At 34.1% G+C, this 19,998-nt stretch overlaps 1 protein-coding gene across 5 annotated transcripts in view; it reads right to left on the reverse strand.

Annotated features, from left to right (window-relative positions):
- CADM2 (cell adhesion molecule 2) overlaps window positions 1–19,998 on the reverse strand; it is a 1,048,372-nt gene that overhangs the window by 125,679 nt on the left and 902,695 nt on the right. For all 5 annotated transcript variants that reach the window (XM_082460494.1, XM_082460492.1, XM_082460493.1 and 2 more), the window contains one exon: window positions 8,616–8,786. In XM_082460494.1, coding sequence (XP_082316620.1) covers window positions 8,616–8,786 — 171 coding nt within the window. The remainder of the gene's footprint in view (window positions 1–8,615; window positions 8,787–19,998) is intronic.

The following is a 19,998-nucleotide window of genomic DNA, read 5'->3' on the forward strand; positions in this document are numbered from 1 at the left end:
TTTTTAGATATAACACCAACAGCACAATCTATGGAAAAAAAACTGATAATCTAGAATTCACTAAAATTAAATGTTTGCTCTTGAGAAAAATCACTTAAAAGAATGAAAAGACAAGGGGGGAAGTATTTGCAAAGGACATATCTGACAAATGACTGGTATCCAAGATGCATAAAAACCTCTTAAAATGCAACAATAATAAAACAAAAAAAAAAAACCAATTAAAAAATTTCCAAAGATCTAAGCAGACACCTCAACAAATACACACGAATGGAAAATAAGCATACGAAAAGATGCTCAGCATCAAATATAATTATTGAATTGCAAATTAAAACAGTAAGGAGATACCACTATACACTATTTACAGTGGCCAAAATCTGAAACACAACACCAAATGCACCAAAAGGACACCAAAAGGTGTTTGGACACCTTTGGTGTCCAAACACCTTTTGGTGTCCAACACCAGAAGGACATGGAGTAACAGGAACTCTCATTCACTGCTGGTGGGAATGCAGAATGGTTCAGCCACCCTAGAGGATAGTTTGCAGTTTCTTACAAACTAAACATGGTCTTCCCATAATAAGATATATAGTATAAGGTAAAAATATTTCTTTTTATGGTCACTTTATCTGTCTTTTGCTAAAATGTGGTTTAATTAAAATTCAAATGACTTTTTTACTCGAAGGAGTTGAAAACTTATGTTTACACATAAACATAAGTGCTTTCTGATTCTTTCTGATGCTTTCTGTGCTTTCTGATCAATTTTTCTGTTAACTAAACACTGCTCTAAAAAACAAACCCTATTGATTTAAAAAAGAAGTCTATTGAACCCAGATCATAAATAGTAAAGACAATCTTTGCTGATATATTAAGAGCTAATACAATAAAGTTTAATATATCAATTGATTACAGTCGTTTTCTAACCATATGTTTTTCTCTTAGAAAAATGTGTGTGTGTGTGTATTACAGTTCATTCAGAAAATAGAACTAGAACAATCTGAAAGTATTGGGACATTAAATATGCAGTCTCTTTGAAAAAAATCAGCTTTTAACTACCTTTTAAAAATAGATTTATAAAATGGAATCAGTTTTTAAATTGAAAGTTTAAAATACTAGATAGTAATAATTTATGTTTATTTTCTCAATATTAGGTTTTATTTGCCAAAATCATTTCTGTCTCATTTGATTATCCAGTTTTTATTCTCTATTAAAATGACTCAAAATTATCTTCAAAAGATACATAGACATCTGTACTATATATAGATCACATCATTTGGGGACTATTTTTGACTCTTTTCTGTGAAATTAATTTGTATGCTTAAAATAATGTTAAAACTTCTAAAAAGTTTCATAAATACATATTTTATAAACTTGATTAAGAAAGACCACTTGAGAGTATATTATTTTAATCTATGAATTTGTTAATTTTTAAACTTGAGAATCTACTCACAAACATATACACGCCTCTTCACTGGGCTTTAATAACACAAAAAATGTTATTTCTATTAATAATACAAACTTTACAGTAACATTTTGAATCCCTGCCCTTAGATCACTTAAAATATTTGGTGATCCAATTACTTTTAATATTTTGATACTGCAGGGACTAAATAAAATATTCCTATCATATATAAAAGAAGACAAATTAACTCATGACCAACATGTGCCAGTAATACATTACTATGGGTAATATAATAAATGAATGTATTTTCCTTGAAAAAGTTGAAAAATAGAGGTTGGGATCTCAAATAGAGGTTGTACATTAGGCCACCTTTCTTAATGTAGTTAAATGTATTTTTTGTTAAGCGACATAGATCACTTCATGATTCTAGTATGTACACATTTCACGAGCTTTGCGAAATATTTTGGGCTCTATTAAAAATACTTCCAAGGCATCCTCATGTATAAATGTGGCATTTTGTTACCTAAAAGAACCATTTATTTTAATTTGGAAAATTTAATCTAAAGATAGTTTTCATTTCACCTTTCCTGGTTCCTTTTATATTCTGTGCCTCTGGACCATAGAAAATTTGGGGTAGACAAAATAATTAGAATATCAGCATTTTACAAATGAGATGCCACATGAGTGAGATATGTTATTTTAAAATGCAACTTGTAGCATTCACCTTTATGTGTAATAAACCTATATGGCCTGAAAAATTTAATCAAGTGCTTTCTATAATAAACAGAAAAGTAGTGGAAGCATAGTTGATACAACTAACACAGGACAATTTAGAAGACGCTGACCTGGGCTAAAGAGGTATACAGGTTTGTGTAGGGAGGATTGAGTAGGTGGGAATTAATTATCTTTTATAAATTAAAAAGGACAAATGCCAAAATCTGCACTTAATGAAGAATCTCTGCCTACATCTGAAAATATTTCTGTTCTGTATCATGTATATCTATAGTGGAAATGAAGTTATAAACAAAATAATAAGAAGCCTCCAAACCCATCTGTATTGAATCTCTTCTGTTATACACAGAATTTTATTTTTTACTCTATTTTATTGAAACAAGTAGAACCAAAGGTAGACTGATAAAGTACATTAGATGGTCCAGAAAGGTAGTAGACATGTACAGTCAAGAATTCAGTTCCTCTAGGCACAAAGTAATTCCGTCTAAAAGAGCAAAACAAGAAAGGAATCTCTTTAGAAATACATTTTTTAACAAAGTATGTTAAAGAGAGACTGGATTAATTGTATTATTTATTTGCACGTTAACTAGAATGAAAATAAAAGCCTCAAGACGGCAAAGATCGGGACTGTAAATTGACCATTTAACTCCTTATATTATTATAGTAATGAATCCAGGAGCGTTCTGGTTATTAAAGGTATATAATGCATTTCTTATTTTTAGTCATTAACCTAATTGATCTCATCTAAAACACACAATTTCAACACTGCAGCTTCCAAAGTCACTCCTTCCCTTCGTTTCTTTTTTTTTCTTACCAGTTGCTCACACTGAATTTGTTTAGGCTCACAAGCAGGTTCTCTTCTATAACTTATTTTAACTATGTATTGTTTTAAAAGTTGATGATGTGCATGTATAGTTACTTATTTTATAGGCGAAGCATGGCACTGTTACACAATAGAAATACTAAACAAATATTACTGATAGCATAAGATTTCATGATTTGATGATTATATATAATGTACCTTACAACACACATACATATACACTTAAAATTTGGGTTCTTATTTATCCTTACTGGCAGTTCAGTGCCACAGTACCAAAATGCTTTCTCAGAACACTCATTATTCTGAAATATTTTACTAATCTGTCTCTTGTATTTTCCTTTTCAATAACAGTTGATTTTTATGTAATTTTGTCAATGTCACACATAGAAAATGAATATTTAATTATTTTTTTCTTTTCTGTGTTTTGTACATAGTCCTTTCTGTTAGTGGAGATACAATATTCTTACTGAGAATCAAATAAAATCTGACTTATACAATCTGTTCATCTAAAAATTAAATCAGACAAATAAAAAGTTATTATTTTAAAGGGATTTGTGTAAAAACAGGAAGATGAATTAGAATTTCCATATAAAAAAAAATAGCTTTTTCCAGTGCTCAGGTGCAAAGTATACTATTACCTATTATTTGATATTTGCAAGTATTTGTGGTTCACAGTGAAAAATATACGTTTTCTTAAATTTCAAGTTTAAAGAAACTCTCTTCCATCACAGTGACATTAAAATTTAAGATTAATATTTTATAAGGAAATGCATGTTGCTGTGATATATTGTATAGGCTGAGTCCTACTAAACTGTATATCACAGGGTAACAGAGTTAAAACATTTAGCCCTAGAAACATAACTCCTCCTCCAATTTGTTCTCATCATGCTCCTTAGCACTATGTGTTTAACCCTTATGTCTTGTTTCTCATCAAACTTGCCTTTCCACAATAACACAGAATTTTTATTGCAGGTGTAGTCATAACTTCCCATTATTGTAGGGATATAAACTTACTCTTGTCAGTCACCACAGAAAACAATGGCATCTCCTCTGCTCTGGGGGTCCAAAAAGCTGTTCCTCTATTTGGGCCAGTCTTTGCAGTTACTCATAACAGGAACATTGCAAAATCATGTGGAATCCTAAATTTATGTCCCATAAATTCTAGACTAACCACTTTTTTCCTTTTCCAATTCTTCTTTCTATTTCCCCCCACCTGCATCCATGGAATTTCCACATCATACATACTGCAATGTGCATTTATGTGGAGCCATGATCTGTTGTCTCTGGAAATATCTATTGAGATCCTTTTATCACTATTCTTAGGTGTTTATGAAGACCATACCCAATTTGATCACTTTGCTCTAATTTTGACGCAAACTGGTACTAAATGTCCCTCTCCACTTTCCATTCCTCAATTCACCCCTGGGGAATGTTCTGCATCCCTAAAGGAACATTAAGTATTATTATCAGTTAGTTTTAATTAACTTCACATACTTGAATGATGGTATGCTAAATGCTAGGAAAAATAATTTATATAGATCTGATCTCTGCCTTCTAGCCATTTACATATTAAACCATGATAGAATGAGTTGTTATTTTTAATTGGCCATCAAGTATAACATTTTTCATGTAAAGCTTTATAAAAATTGTCTTTCTCCATGAAGTTTGCTTAATAATGCACACTGAAATATGGTGAACAGCTAAAAATGCTCAGAAAGTATATATTTGTAATAGTTCCATTTTGGACTCCCGAGAAAGTGAAAATAACTTTGGAAGCTAACAACTGGCATCTTATAGCTAGGCTGAAATAGGCTCAACAGACATAAACGATTCTCTAGAATCTAAACAATAATCAGATAAGGCCACTCTATGCCTGTGGGGTGGAATAAGAAAAGGCAAGTTTATTCCATAACCAGGTCTAAAAGGGGACACAGACCAAGATGTTCAGCAACTACATAAATTAGCATGATTAACCACACATCTTTATAATAGCAAATCTAATTCTGTTTTAATATTTGTGCTTTGTAGGTAAAAGTTACCAACATACACATCACTGAATTGCCCCCAATCCTGACAGCATCTTATTCAGAACCCTCTTCACAATATTTAGAACAAACCCAAATTCTCTAACAAGTCTCTCCTAACTCTTTCTTACCTACACCCAGAGATTCATCTGGTGTGCTGTCTTCTGTGCCATAGCAAACTAAATAAACCCAATTTTGCTACACTACTGGTAGGTTTCTGGTGCTCTCTGGCTGGTGATCTTTAATATTCCTTATGACTTGATTTTTATTATTTTTCTTTTATTATATATTGAAAATTACAGTTGAATTAGTAATCAAAGATTATTTTTAAACAGTCTTATTTGGCTTTATATATAAGTAAAAAAAAGTTTAAATTAAAATGCTGGTGATCTGGGTCCTCTGGACACATCAAATTACATAATTTTTCATATTTGAAAGACATTGATTAAATAAAAAGAAATAGAAAAGAAATGTTGCTATAGACTGAATGTTAATGTTTGCCCAAAGTTCATATGCTGAAACCTAATCCCCAATGTGGTAATATTAGGAGGTAAGGACTTTGGAAGATCATGACCGGGATTAGTACCCTTACGAAAGAGATCGCAGAGACTCCTTAGCCCCTTCTGCTGCATGTGGACATAGAAGATGGCCAGCTATGAGCCAGAGTGAGGGTCCTCACCAGACACTGAATGTGCCTCCTCCTTGATCTTGAATGTTTGGCCCCCAGGACAGTGAGAAATAGATTTCTGTTGCTTATAAACCACCCAGCCTATGGTGTTTCTGTTACAGCAGCCCGAACCTGAGGCAGGAGATAGATGGGCCCCAGGGCAAGCAGCTGGAGTTTGTTCTCTGTGGACAGAAACTCCAAAATATCAATAGCAGGACAATCGAGAGAAGAGGCTGGGCCCTGCCCAGATAAGAGATAAAAGACCACATATTCCTCATACTCGAAATCAAGGAGACCTCCCCTACTACACATGTGCAGAAAGGCTCCCTGGAGGTCAAAAAGGGAGAGGGTGCCACCCATAGTAAGCGATGTCAACTACCCATAGGCCTCTTCGCTAGAATCCATTTTGGCTAAGAGATGCGCGTGCACACAGGAGGACCCTGAGATATACCAAATACAGACGCAGAACTAGGCAAAGCAAGATGATTGGTCAAAGGAAACCAGAAGAAATGCCCCATAAAAGTGATTCAAACTACCATGACGGCACGACTCTCTGAGTCCACCCATGTGTCTATCCACATGTACTATACTCTTTTTCCTCCTAATAAATACTTTACTTGCTTCACTACTTTCCATCTCTGTGGAAATTCATTTCTACACAGCTGAAGGGCCAGGGCCTTGTCACTGGTCACTGGTCCCTGGTGGTTTGGTGGCTAGGATTCAGTGCTCTCACTGCTGTTGCCTGACCTCAATCTCTGGCCAGGAACCAAAATCCTGCTTCAAGCCACTGCAGGACAAGGCCACCCAAGATCAAACCAACTAAGAAAGAAGACAGTTGATATTTATTGAAGGCTTATTGAATGCCATAAACTTGTCTAGTTTGGTCCTCACAGAAATTAATTCTCTAGTTTATAATCAAAGCTCAAGCAGTTTCAGTAATTGTCGCAAGGTCTCACTGCAAATAAATGTTGAAATTTGGAAATAATCTCAGTTTGGGCTCTAAAATATGTTTGTCTTCAAATCTGTTTCAATGAGAACAGGAAGGAAATTAATGAAAGTAATCTAATATAATTGGAAGTATTCTTAAAATTTTAATAATTTAATAACTACTAAACTAAGAATAATTAAAATACAACAAACAACAACTAAAAATAATGATCCGATTGATATTTTCTCTATTAAAAAGTAAAAAAAAAAAGTCTGGTCCTCCTGGTACTTCTCTGATATTTCCTCATGATACTCTCTACTTTCCACTCTACCCTGGTCTCACTGATACCCTTGCTGCTTCTAGAAACATAAAAACAACACACATGTTCCTATCTCAGGGCCTTTGTACTTGTTCTTCCCTGTGAATTGTATGTATATACTTTGTTTGAATATTTAAACATATTAATTTAGCTAAAATATTATTTTATTTAAATATTCATTTAAATATATATAATGTAATATATTAAAGTATAAATAATATATTATATAATATATTCATTTAAATATTTATAACATAATATATTTAAATGATATATTAATATGTAATATTATTAAATAGTATGTAATGATATAATTTAATGTGATACTATATGTGATAAAATATATATTTATATATAAATGCATTAAATATATATGTTAATACTAATACACACACACACATTCACTATCCTTGACTTCCATTCTAACTTCACTCCTTATCACCTCCCTGCTTTATTTTTTTCCTACAGACTTAATACATAGCATGCTATATGTTGTATTTATTCATTTTGCTTTTCAGTCACTCCTACCTAGAGTGGATGTTATAAAGGAACTGGAGTTTGTTGCTGTTGGTGGTAGTGGTGATTTTGACACTTGGAGACAATCTCAGTTTGTTTTGTTAAAGTTGTCCTTTTTTGGTCACCTCTGTAACCCCAGTGCCCAAAAGAATGCCTGTTTCATAGTAGGTACTCAATACATTCTTGTTGAATAAATAAATGAAAACAGACTACAATGAGGCATATTAGAAGACTAATATGTAGAGTTAACATTTTAAGGTTCAATGTAATTTCGCATCACACACACAAATCTAAACTTGAACTATAATTTATCACAGATAACAAACTCAACAAAAAAATCTCTAATATTGGAAAAAGTCAAGTAATAGGATTCAGAAATATAATTCTTTGTACTCTACTCTTTTCAACTTTATGTTACATATTTCAATTCATTCAGTTTCATTTTGATAAATATTTATAGATCACCTGCTATATCCCAAGGACATTGCTAAGTATGAAAGCGTAATGATTATAAGTCAACCATTTGCTAGTTGTGTGAACTTGGCCAAGTGACTCAACCACTATAATCTTCAGTGTCCTTATCCATAAACTGCAAGTAAAGAGAGCAGTAACTATTCATCAGGCTATTATGCTGATGCCCTAACATGAGATAACATGAGTTGAGATAATGCCAGCAAAGAATTCAGCACTGCCCAGGCTCACTGGAGTCATCCAATTTATGTTCTTATCATTTGTGAACAATAGTGATGTTGATAAAGAAAACATAATAGATATGCCCCTGTGTTCACAAAGACTTAGCATATTTTAAAAAATAGAAAAAGAATAGTATAATTTTAAAAGAACAGATGGTAAGCCACGTTTGCATACAATAACATTACAGTTAGAAAGTTCATCAAGGCTTTTTCAGATTTCCACTTCTCACTGATTCTGCCAAAATTACTGCTCTTCCTGGCCAACATTTGGAAGATAATTAGGAGTTTTAACCTTCTGATATCTTCTTTCTTTTTCTTCCTTGTCAAGAATGATAATCAACCAAGGACTCCTTTCCTTTGAATGTGATTAATACTAATGAGGTCAATTTTACTTCATTTGGCTATAGATTTTGCTGCACATTTGCTATAACTTCAGAAAATTTTTGAAATGATTTTAAATGTAGATGCAGAGATTTGGCGCCAAGGTAAAGAGTTATGGAGTAGCGTTTACTTACAGTGTATTTCTAGCACCTGCATGGCCACCTGAGGGGTGGCATTGAGAGATTCATGGTCTACTCTGCAGATGACCGCCACGCCATCGTCGCTTCGGTCCACTCGGAAGTCCAGTGTGCTGCTGACCGTGAAAGTCTTGCGATTTGCATCTTCTTCCTTTAAATATTTTACATCTGAAAATAAAATATAAAATTTTAAATTCTGTGAAGTTCTCTTTCAAAATGTAGCAGATTTCATTTACTCGAGACACACTGGAAGCCTCTTCTCCCGATCTTTATCCAATTTTAAAAAGCAAATATTTGTTAGTTTCACATTTAATCCATTTCGTTTTGAGTAAACAGAAATAAAACTACTTCAGAAATACATTTTAAAAGTTAAATACAGAAATAAAAGGGCAGGTCACAGCACTTTTTTTTTTATACTCCATTTGAAAAATCAGGCCATTTTACAATATTAATCTCTTTTCTTTAGATTTAAGTTTTACTAAAAGATAATCTTAATTCTCTAAACCACAAGCACAATTGAGAAGAGCAAATTCACAACCATCTGGGTATGCCTAAAAGGAAGTACAGTGTATTTGAGCTATGATTTTAACATGAACACTGTGAGGTGAACATAATTGCTAAAGAATACCTAAGATGAGAAAGTTGTCATCTTTGGTAAAGAAGGAGAGCAGTCATGTGAACATTTTGAATGTTTAAATATCTATCTACCTATCTATATATATTTGCAATGAAATTTCTATTGAGATAAATGCTCTTCACTTAGCTGAAGAATTCATTTCAGCCTGAATGAGAATACTTTCCTCAAGATGTGAATTCACTTACCAATACTTAAACTTACTGTGCATGATTCAGATTCATCATTAAATGGTGCACTTAGGGATTATTTGTTCTCTGTGGAAAAGGGATTTAATAATATTTTCATTTAATTTGAAATTTCTCAAGTCTAAAGTAGCTAATGAGAAGAGGGCAATTTTAATGGCTTAGAGATCAAGATAACAGGCTAAGGTTAAGACATCTTTTAACAAGATCTTAAATATAGTTGAGGGAGAAAGCTGTTCAAATTTCTTAGCATTTCATTTCAAATGAAAAATGATACTTTTTATGAAAAGACTTCTTTTGCATAAAATGCATAAAATATTTGATTGTAGCATGTATTAAATATTTTTAAAATATTTAAAAATATATCAATGATAAGAAATTAATGTAAGTTCAGCTTCTCCATTGTGCTCTATGCAAAGATTTCACTTGGAAAATAATATCGAATCTTATGTATTTGATGGGTAGATATTTGCATGGTCCATTGGGTTTTACTTATTTCCAGAGAAGAATGTCTTTACCTTATTGATTTTAAAAATAAAATAAATATTAGTAAAGAATAAAACTAGATAAATGTCACGTCTTATTTTGAAACTATATGTTTATGACTGTGTTCAGAAATTAGAAAACTAATTATCTAATTAAGATTTTTACCACAAAAATATTTATGTAATTTAGGCAGTTTTGAGACTAAGAAAAATTTCTAACATTTGGAAAGGGGGGAAAGAATATAAAAATCTCAACTCCATCTTTTAACTATAAATTAATCATACAGGATACAGGGCTTTCCATCAACATGTGTCTTATGAAATATCTCATTTTTGTTAACTAAAGTCATTTCTGAGATTTTTGCATTTGAAAATTAGATTCAACTTCAGTTAAAAAAATATTAGAGTAAAAGATGAAATGCTCTCCTTTCAGTCAAAATATGTCAGGATAACATAGATGCATTTATAGTTCTCTGCTATATTAAAAAAAATGAGGTTTTCTTACTTTTCAATGTCTCATATATTTATACAAAATGTTGCCTCATTTTTATATTTTATATCCTTTCCTATAAATCTATGTCCAGTGTTTTCTTGTTCATAGCTCTAAGCAGTGGCAGTGTAAGAAAATTTAGATCTCTTGACAAACCACTTTTATATTATACAATATATAAGAAATTATTCCAAAATATCACTGCTAATTGTTTAATTTTAATAACAGCTGCATTTTAAGACCCACACATCTGCTTCCTTTAGCTGTTTCCTTTACAAAAGTATCATTTTATGTAATATTAATTGGACACATAAAATCTGAGAGCAATTGTATATAACATAAAATATTAAAAGCATCATTCAAATGAAATAAACAAAAGTATAATCTGTTGCTTTTAATATTAGCTTATGTGACAGCTTATAGGGTTACTAGAAGGCATAAGATGAACAGGAAAAAGCACTGAGAAGAGCCAATCATAGTATCTTTCCCCACATTTCATGCTGACCTCCTCCCCCCCAAACAGGAAACAGTACTTAAAATTTATTTTTATTTTGCTTTCTAGCTTTATAAAATAACTGATGCATTCCACAGTTACAGAATCAACAGAAATTTCTTTATATTGCATAGCTGATTTGCTGATTCCATGTTCTGTCTTGTTTTAGAGAGTTTCCATTTTTTTCTTCTTTGGCAAGTCACACCATTACTTCATCACATTGTGATCTAGAGCAGTGTTCCTCAAAATGGAATGTTCATCTGAATCACCTTTGGACCTTGTTAAAATGCAGATTCTGATTCAATAGTTGTGCGGTAGAGCCTGAAGGTCTGCTGCTGGCCCAAAGACATATTTTGAAGAGCAAGGGTATAATGTATACATCAACATCATAGGTGATATGACCAGAAGTGAGTGAATATTGGGATTAACTTTACTCAACTTTCTCTCTCTTTTTATTGCCACTCTCCATAAGCTTACATTCTACTTTTACTATTTCCACATATATTTCTTCCTTTTATTTACATTTTTCAAAATACGCATGTCATGTATTATATAATGTGTTGGTACAATGGTCGGCAAAAGCAAAACGTATGAGCAAACAATAAACAGAGGAATTTGTAAGATTACATTCATCATAATCCTTGAAGTCACTCTATCTTTTTCCAAAGGAGATTCTGGACATTTAAGAGATTGCTCTTAAGTAATCAGAACTGTGGTTGCTTTTGGTGGGTGGTTGCAAAAGGTCTCATTATACTACTGTGTTTACATTGCATGTGTTAGAAATTTTCTGTAATAAAAATGTTTCTAAACATCTGCCTGGGAGAATTCCTCAAGTATGCTTCTCAACAAAAGTTATTTTCCTGAACATTTCTTGGTGAAGTCTCAAAGTAAAGATTTTGTATCAATTTTTATATTATGTATCTTTATCAGACAAAATGTATAATAGCAATATTTGTTGCTATATCAATAGCAACAGTAGCAATATCTGTTTATATTTGGGATTTTAGATCTTTTATCTCACTAAGAGCTAAGGTATGAAGAAAAATGGCAGATATAATTGTGAGTTAGACTGCTGGAGCCCCCTAAATTAACACATTTAAAAACCAGAGTTTGGGATTAAAGTATACACACTATACTATATGTAAAATAGATAACCAACAAGGACCTACTGTATAGCACAGGGAAATATATTCAATATCCTATAATAATGGAAAAGAATGTAAAAAAAGAATATATATATTTATCTTTATATATGTATAACTGAATGACTTTGCTGTACACCTGAAACTAACACAACATTGTAAGTCAACTATATTTCAATAAACATTTTAAAATTAAATAAATAAATAAAAACCCTAAGTTAACTACAGAACAAAGCAAAGAGTTATCTGGACGTTTTTACAACCAAATCTTTTCATAAAATATCAGATCTCAGGAGATATCTCTATATCCATCTTTCCAGATTTATAATATTAGGTTTATCTGCCTCTATATCTGTAGTTTCTGGCCACCTTTGTACTAGACTTTTAGAAGGAAAATCCTCTAAGGTGAGGTTTCTTCAGAAGTTACCTTGTCTCCACAATGGTTCTAATCACCTTGAGCAGTGTAATCTGAACTTTTGTGGCATTTTTGCTTTCTGCACTTAGGTGATTTTGATCCCCTTTGAACAGATCCAGAATGAAGATACTCCCATTTTTATAAAGGGAAATCTTGTCCTGTGTCCTTGGTAGCCCTCTCTATCAGACCTGCACCTAAAGAGGGCCAGTTTCCTTTAATCCATTGCAAAGCCTATACGCCACACTGGGAACAAGGCAGGGATTTATTTATTTATTTTTAGTTTTTAAAAAATGTATTTATTTAGTTTTAGCTGTGTTGGGTCTTCGTTGCTGTGCGCAGTCTTTCTCTAGTTGCAGTGAGCGGGGCCTACTCTTCGTTGAGGTGCTCAGGCTTCTTACTGCGGTGGCTTCTCTTGTTGCAGAGCACCGGCTCTAAGTGTGCGGGCTTCAGTAGTTGCAGCACGCGGGCTCAGTAGTTGTGGCTCGCGGGCTCTAAAGTGCAGGCTCAGTAGTTGTGGCTCACGGGCCTAGTTGCTCCGCGGCATGTGGGATCTTCCCAGGCCAGGGCTCGAACCCGTGTCCCCTTCATTGGCAGGCGGATTCTTAACCACTGCACCACCAGGGAAGTCCCAATGCAGGGATTTAAATACAGCTTCTGCCTTGTTGCCAGTACTGGAAGGATCATACCTTCTCATAATTTGGAGATATCTCTTGGGAATTATGTAGGATATTATGTGACTTCTCCTGAACTATTTGGGCCTTTAATTCTCTGGCCATGAGCAAAGCTACAGGGTCTCTGTGTATACACCAGACATCGCTGCTTATATTGAACATGAACTCTTCTACTATTTTCAGAGTCTGGATTTGTAAGTGATTTTGAAGAATCAGATGACAGTTTCAACAGGAGAATTCAAGAAATTTATTCTGAATCCATATCACTGATATTAATGGTACTTTAATTGTTTTGCACCATTGTTAGTAAGCTGAATGCAGGTCCTCTTGCCATACAGAAGAGAATATGTGACCATTAAATGAGATAACTTGGCTTTATTGCCAAAAATTTGGAACGAACATATTGGACAAATGGATATGTTACGTGATTCTTGTTTAAAAGAAGTTTTATAGATCAAAATTTCTAAAAGTAAATGCATCATTTTTAGAAGATAACCAACTTTCGCATCATTTAAAAAGATTGACATAAAGTAACTATGTCTAGTTAACTTAGTAACCTAGACATATTTTAAAACCAGTTTGTCTTGAAGGGATTGTTGGGAAATTTTTTTCTTAAGCTTAAGAGTACTACAGGATTTAATTTTTTAAACATCATTATTGGAGTATAATTGCTTTACAATGGTGTGTTAGTTTCTGCTGTATAACAAAGTGAATCAGCTATACATAGACATACATCCCCATATCGCCTCCCTCTTGCATCTCCTTCCCACCCTCCCTATCCCACCCCTCTAGGTGGACACAAAGCACCACCGAGCTGATCTCCCTGTGCTATGCAGCTGCTTCCCACTAGCTATCTATTTTACATTTGGTAATGTATATATGTCTATGCCACTCTCTCACTTCGTCCCAGCTTACCCTTCCCCCTCCCCGTGTCCTCAAGTCCATTCTCTATGTCTGCGTCTTTCACCTGTCCTGCCCCTAGGTTCTTCAGAACCAATTTTTTTTTTTTTTTTAGATTCCATATATATGTGTTAGCATACGGTATTTGTTTTTCTCTTTCTGACTTACTTCACTCTGTACGACACTCTCTAGGTCCATCCACCAAGCTACAAATAACTCAATTTCGTTTCTTTTTATGGCTGAGTAATATTCCATTGTATATATGTGCCACATCTTCTTTATCCATTCATATGTCAATGGACACTTAGCTTGCTTCCATGTCCTGGCTATAGTAAATAGAGCCGCAATGAACATCATGGTACACGACTCTTTTTGAGTTATGGTTTTCTCAGGGTATATGCCCCCTAGTGGGATTACTGGGTCATATGGTAGTTCTATTTTTAGTTTTTTGAGGAACCTCCATAATGTTCTCCATAGTGGCTGTATCAATTTACATTCCCACTACCAGTGCAAGAGGGTTCCCTCTTCTCCACACCCTCTCCAGCACTTAGTGTTTATAGATATTTTGATGATGGCCATTTTGACCGGTGTGAGGTGATACCTCATTGTAGTTTTGATTTGCATTTCTCTAATGATTAGTGATGTTGAGCATCCTTTCATGTGTTTGTTGGCAATCTGTATATCTTCTTTGGAGAAATGTCTAGGTCTTTGGCCCATTTTTGGATTGGGTTGTTTGTTTTTTTGATTCTGAGCTGCATGAGCTGCCTGTATATTTTGGAGATTAATCCTTTGTCAGTTGCTTCATTTGCAAATATTTTCTCCCATTCTGAGGGTTGTCTTTTCATCTTGTTTATGGTTTCCTTTGCTGTGCAAAAGCTTTTAACTTTCATTAGGTCCCATTTGTTTATTTTTGTTTTTATTTCCATTGCTCTAGGAGGTGGGTCAAAAAGATTCTTGCTGTGATTTATGTCATAGAGTGTTCTGCCTATATCTTCCTCTAAGAGTTTGATAGTGTCTGGCCTTACATTTACTCTTTAATTCATTTTGAGTTTATTTTTGTGTATGGTGTCAGGGAGTGTTCTAATTTCATTCTTTTACATGTATCTGTCCAGTTTTTCCCAGCACCAATTATTGAAGAGGCTGTCTTTTCTCCATTATATATTCTTGCCTCCTTTATCAACGATAAGGTGACCATATGTGCATGGGTTTATCTCTGGCTTTCTATCCTGTCCCATTGATCTATATTTCTGTTTTTCTGCCAGTACCATACTGTCTTGATTACTGTTGGTTTGTAGTATAGTCTGAAGTCAGGGAGCCTTATTACTTCAGCTCTGTTTTTCTTTCTCAAGATTGCTTTAGTTATTTGGGTTCTTTTGTGTTTCCATACAAGTTGTGAAATTTTTTGTTATAGTTCTGTGAAAAATGCCAGTGGTAGTATGAGAGGGATTGTGCTGAATCTGTAGATTGCTTTGGGTAGTATCGTCATTTTCACAATGTTGATTCTTCCAATCCAAGAATATTGTATATCTCTTCATCTGTTTGTATCATCTTTAATTTCTTTCATCAGTGTCTTGTAGTTTTCTGCATACAGGTCTTTCGTATCCTTAGGCAGGTTTATTCCTAGGTATTTTATTCTTTTTGTTGCAATGGTAAATGGGAGTGTTTTCTTAATTTCTCTTTCAGATTTTTCATCATTACTGTATAGGAATGCAAGAGATTTCTGTGCATTAATTTTGTATCCTGCTACTTTACCAAATTCATTGATTAGCTCTAGTACTTTTCTGGTAGTCTTTTTAGGATTCTCTATGTATAGTATCATGTCATCTGCAAACAGTGACAGCTTTACTTCTTCTTTCTGATTTGGATTCCTTTTATTTCTTTTTCTTCTCTGATTGCTGTGGCTAAAACTTCCAAAACTATGTTGAATAATAGTGGTGAGAGTGGGCAACCTTGTCTTGTTCCTGATCTTAGAGGAAATGGTTTCAGTTTTTCACCATTGAGAACGATGTTGGCTGTGGGTTTGTCATATATGGGCTTTATTATGTTGAGGTAAGTTCCCTCTATGCTTACTTTCTGGGGGCTTTTATCATAAATGGGTGCACCTATTGAGATGATCATACGGTTTTCTTCGTTCAGGTTGTTAATATGGTTTATCACATTGATTGATTTACATATATTGAAGAATCTTTGCATTCCTGGGATAAATCCCACTTGATCATGGTGTATGACCCTTTTAATGTGCTGTTGGTTTCTGTTTGCTAGTAGTTTGTTGAGGATTTTTGCATCTATGTTCATCAGTGATATTGGTCTGTAGTCTTCTTGTGTGTGTGTGGCATCTTTGTCTGGTTTTGGTATCAGGGTGATGGTGGCCTCATAGTATGAGTTTGGGAGTGTTCCTCCTCTGCTATATTTTGGAAGAGTTTGAGAAGGATAGGTGTTAGCTCTTCTCTAAATGTTGGATAGCTCTTCTCTAAATGTTTGACAGAATTCGCCTGTGAAGCCATCTGGTTCTGGGCTTCTGTTTGTTGGAAGATTTTTAATCACAGTTTCAATTTCATTACTTGTGATTGATCTGTTTTTTCTTTCTATTTCTTCCTGGTTCAGTCTCAGAAGGTTGTGCTTTTCTAAGAATTTGTCCATTTCTTCCAGGTTGTCCATTTTTTTGGCATATAGTTGCTTGTAGTAATCTCTCATGATCCTTTGTATTTCTGCAGTGTCAGTTGTTACTCCTCCTTTTTCATTTCTAATGCTATTGATTTGTCTTCTCCCTTTTTTTCTTGATGAGTCTGGCTAAGTGTTTATCAATTTTGTTTATCTTCTCAAAGAACCAGCTTTTAGTTTTACTGATCTTTGCTATCTTTTCTTCATTTCTTTTTCATTTATTTCAGATCTGATCTTTATGATTTATTTCCTTCTGCTAACTGTGGGTTTTTTTTCTTCTTTCTCTAATTGCTTTAGGTGTAAGGTTAGGTTGTTTATTTGAGATGTTCCTTGTTTCTTGAGGTAGGATTGTATTGCTATAAACTTCCCTCTTCGAATTGCTTTTACTGCATCCCTTAGGTTTTGGGTCATCATGTTTCCATTGTCATTTGTTTTTAGGTATTTCTTGATTTCCCCTTTGATTTCTTCAGTGATCTCTTGGTTATTTAGTTGTGTATTGTTTAGCTTCCATGTGTCTGTATTTTTTACAGATTTTTTTCCTGTAATTGATATCTAGTCTCATGGTGTTGTGGTCAGAAAAGATATTTGATACGATTTCAATTTTCTTAAATTTACCAAGGCTTAATTTGTGACCCAAGATGTAATCTATCCTGGAGAATGTTCCATGAGCACTTGAGAAGAAAGTGTAATCTGCTGTTTTTGGATGGAATGTCCTATAAATATCAATTACGTCCATCTTGTTTAATGTATCATTTAAAGCTTCTGTTTCCTTATTTATTTTCATTTTGGATGATCTGTCCATTGTGAAAGTGGGGTGTTAAAGCCCCCTACTATGATTGTGTTACTGTCAATTTCCCCTTTTATGGCTGTTAGCATTTGCCTTATGTATTGAGGTACTCCTATGCTGTGGGCATAAATATTTACAATTGTTATACCTTCTTCTTGGATTGATCCCTTGATCATTATGTAGTGTCCTTGTAATAGTGTTTATTTTAAAGTCCATTTTGTCTGATATGAGAATTGCTACTCCAGCTTTCTTTTGATTTCCATTTGCATATCTTTTTCCATCCCCTCACTTTCAGTCTGTAGGTGTCCCTAGGTCTGAAGTGGGTCTTTTGTAGACAGCATATGTATGGGTCTTGCTTTTGTATCCATTCAGCCAGTCTTTTGGTTGGAGCATTTAATCCATTTACATTTAAAGTAGTTATCAATATGCATGTTCCTATTCCCATTTTCTTAATTGTTTTGAGTTTGTTATTGTAAGTCTTTTCCTTCTCTTGTGTTTCCTGTCTAGAGAAGTTCCTTTAGCATTTGTTGTAAAGCTGGTTTGGTGGTGCTGAATTCTCTTCGCTTTTGCTTATCTGTAAAGCTTTTAATTTCTCTGTCGAATCTGAATGAGATCCTTGTGGGTAGAGTAATCTTGGTTGTAGGTTTTTCCCTGTCATCACCTTAAATATGTCCTACCACTCCCTTCTGGGTTGCAGCGTTTCTGCTGAAAGATCAGCTGTACCTTATGGGGTTTCCCTTGTATGTTAATTGTTGCTTTTCCCTTGCTGCTTTTAATATTTTTTTTTTGAATTTAATTTTTGATTGTTTGATTAATATGTGTCTTGGCGTGTTTCTCCTTGGATTTATCCTGTATGGGACTCTCTGTGCTTCCTGGACTTGATTGACTATTTCCTTACCCATATGAAGGAAGTTTTCAAGTATAATCTCTTCAAATATTTTCTCAGTCCCTTTTTATTTCTCTTCTTCTTCTGGGACCCCTATAATTCGAATGTTGGTGTGTTTTATGTTGTCCAGAGGTCTCTGAGACTGTCCTCTATTCTTTTCATTCTTTTTTCTTTATTCTGCTCTGCGGTAGTTATTTCCACTCTTTTATCTTCCAGGTCACTTATCCGTTCTTCTGCCTCAGTTATTCTGTTATTGATTCCTTCTAGGGAATTTTAAATTTCATTTATTGTGTTGTTCTCATTGTTTGTTTGCTCTTTAGTTCTTCTAAGTCCTTGGTAAATGTTTCTTGTATTTTTCTCCATTCTATTTCCAAGATTTTGGATCATCTTTACTATCAGTACTCTGAATTCTTTTTCATGTAGACTGCCCACTTCCTCTTCATTTGTTTGGTCTGGTGGGTTTTTAACTTGCTCCTTCATCTGCTGTGTATTTCTCTGTCTTCTCATTTTGCTTAACTTACTGTGTTTGGGAATCTCCGTTTTGCAGGCTGCAGGATTGTAGTTCCCGTTGTTTTTGTTGTCTGCTCCGAGTGGGTAACGTTGGTTCAGTGGGTTGTGTAGGCTTCCTGTTGGAGGGGAGTGGTGCCTGTGTTCTGGTGGATGAGGCTGGATCTTGTCTTTCTGGTGGGCAGGACCATTTCTGGTGGTGTGTTTTGGGGTGTCTGTGAACTTATTTTGATTTTTGCAGCCTCTCTGCTAATGGGTGGGTTTGTGTTCCTGTCTTGCTATTTGTTTGGCATAGGGTGTCCAGCACTGTAGCTTGCTGGTCGTTGAGTGGAGCTGGGTCTTAGAGTTGAGATGGACATCTCTGGGCGAGCTTTCACTGTTTGATATTACGTGGGGTCGGGAGGTCTCTGGTGGACCAATGTCCTGAACTTGGCTCTCCCACCTCAGAGGCTCAGGTCTGACACCCAGCCAGAGCACCAAGATGCTGTCATCCACACAGCTCAGAAGAAAAGGGAGAAAAAGAAAGAAAGAAAGAAAGAAAATAAATAAATAAATAAAATAAAATAAAGCTATTAAAATAGAAAATAATTATTAAAAATTAAAAAATTAAAAATTAATAAAAAAAAGAGAGAAGAAGAGAGCAACCAAACGAAAAAACAAATCCAGCAGTGATAACAAGTGCTAAAAACTATACTAGAAAAAAATAAATAAACAAAAAAACAAAAAAGGACAGTCAGAACCCTAGGACAAATGGCAAAAGCAAAGCCATACAGACAAAATCACACAAAAAAGCATACACATACACACTCACAAAAAGAGAAAAAAACATATATATATATATAAATTAAAAAAAGGAAGAGAGCAACCAAATCAATGACCTACCAATGATAATAAGGTCTAAATACTAAACTAAGATAAACAGAAAACCAGAAACAAATTAGATGCAGAAAGCAAACCCCAAGTCTACAGTTGTTCCCAAAGTCCACCGCCTCAATTTTGGGATTATTCGTTGTCTATTCAGGTATTCCAGAGATGCAGGGTACATCAAGTTGATTGTGGAGATTTAATCCTCTGCTCTTGAAGCTGCTAGGAGAGATTTCCCTTTCTCTTCTTTGTTCGCACAG

The sequence above is a fragment of the Balaenoptera physalus genome (assembly GCF_965194825.1).
Source record: "Balaenoptera physalus genome assembly, chromosome: 4".
Taxonomy (NCBI): Eukaryota; Metazoa; Chordata; class Mammalia; order Artiodactyla; family Balaenopteridae; genus Balaenoptera; species Balaenoptera physalus.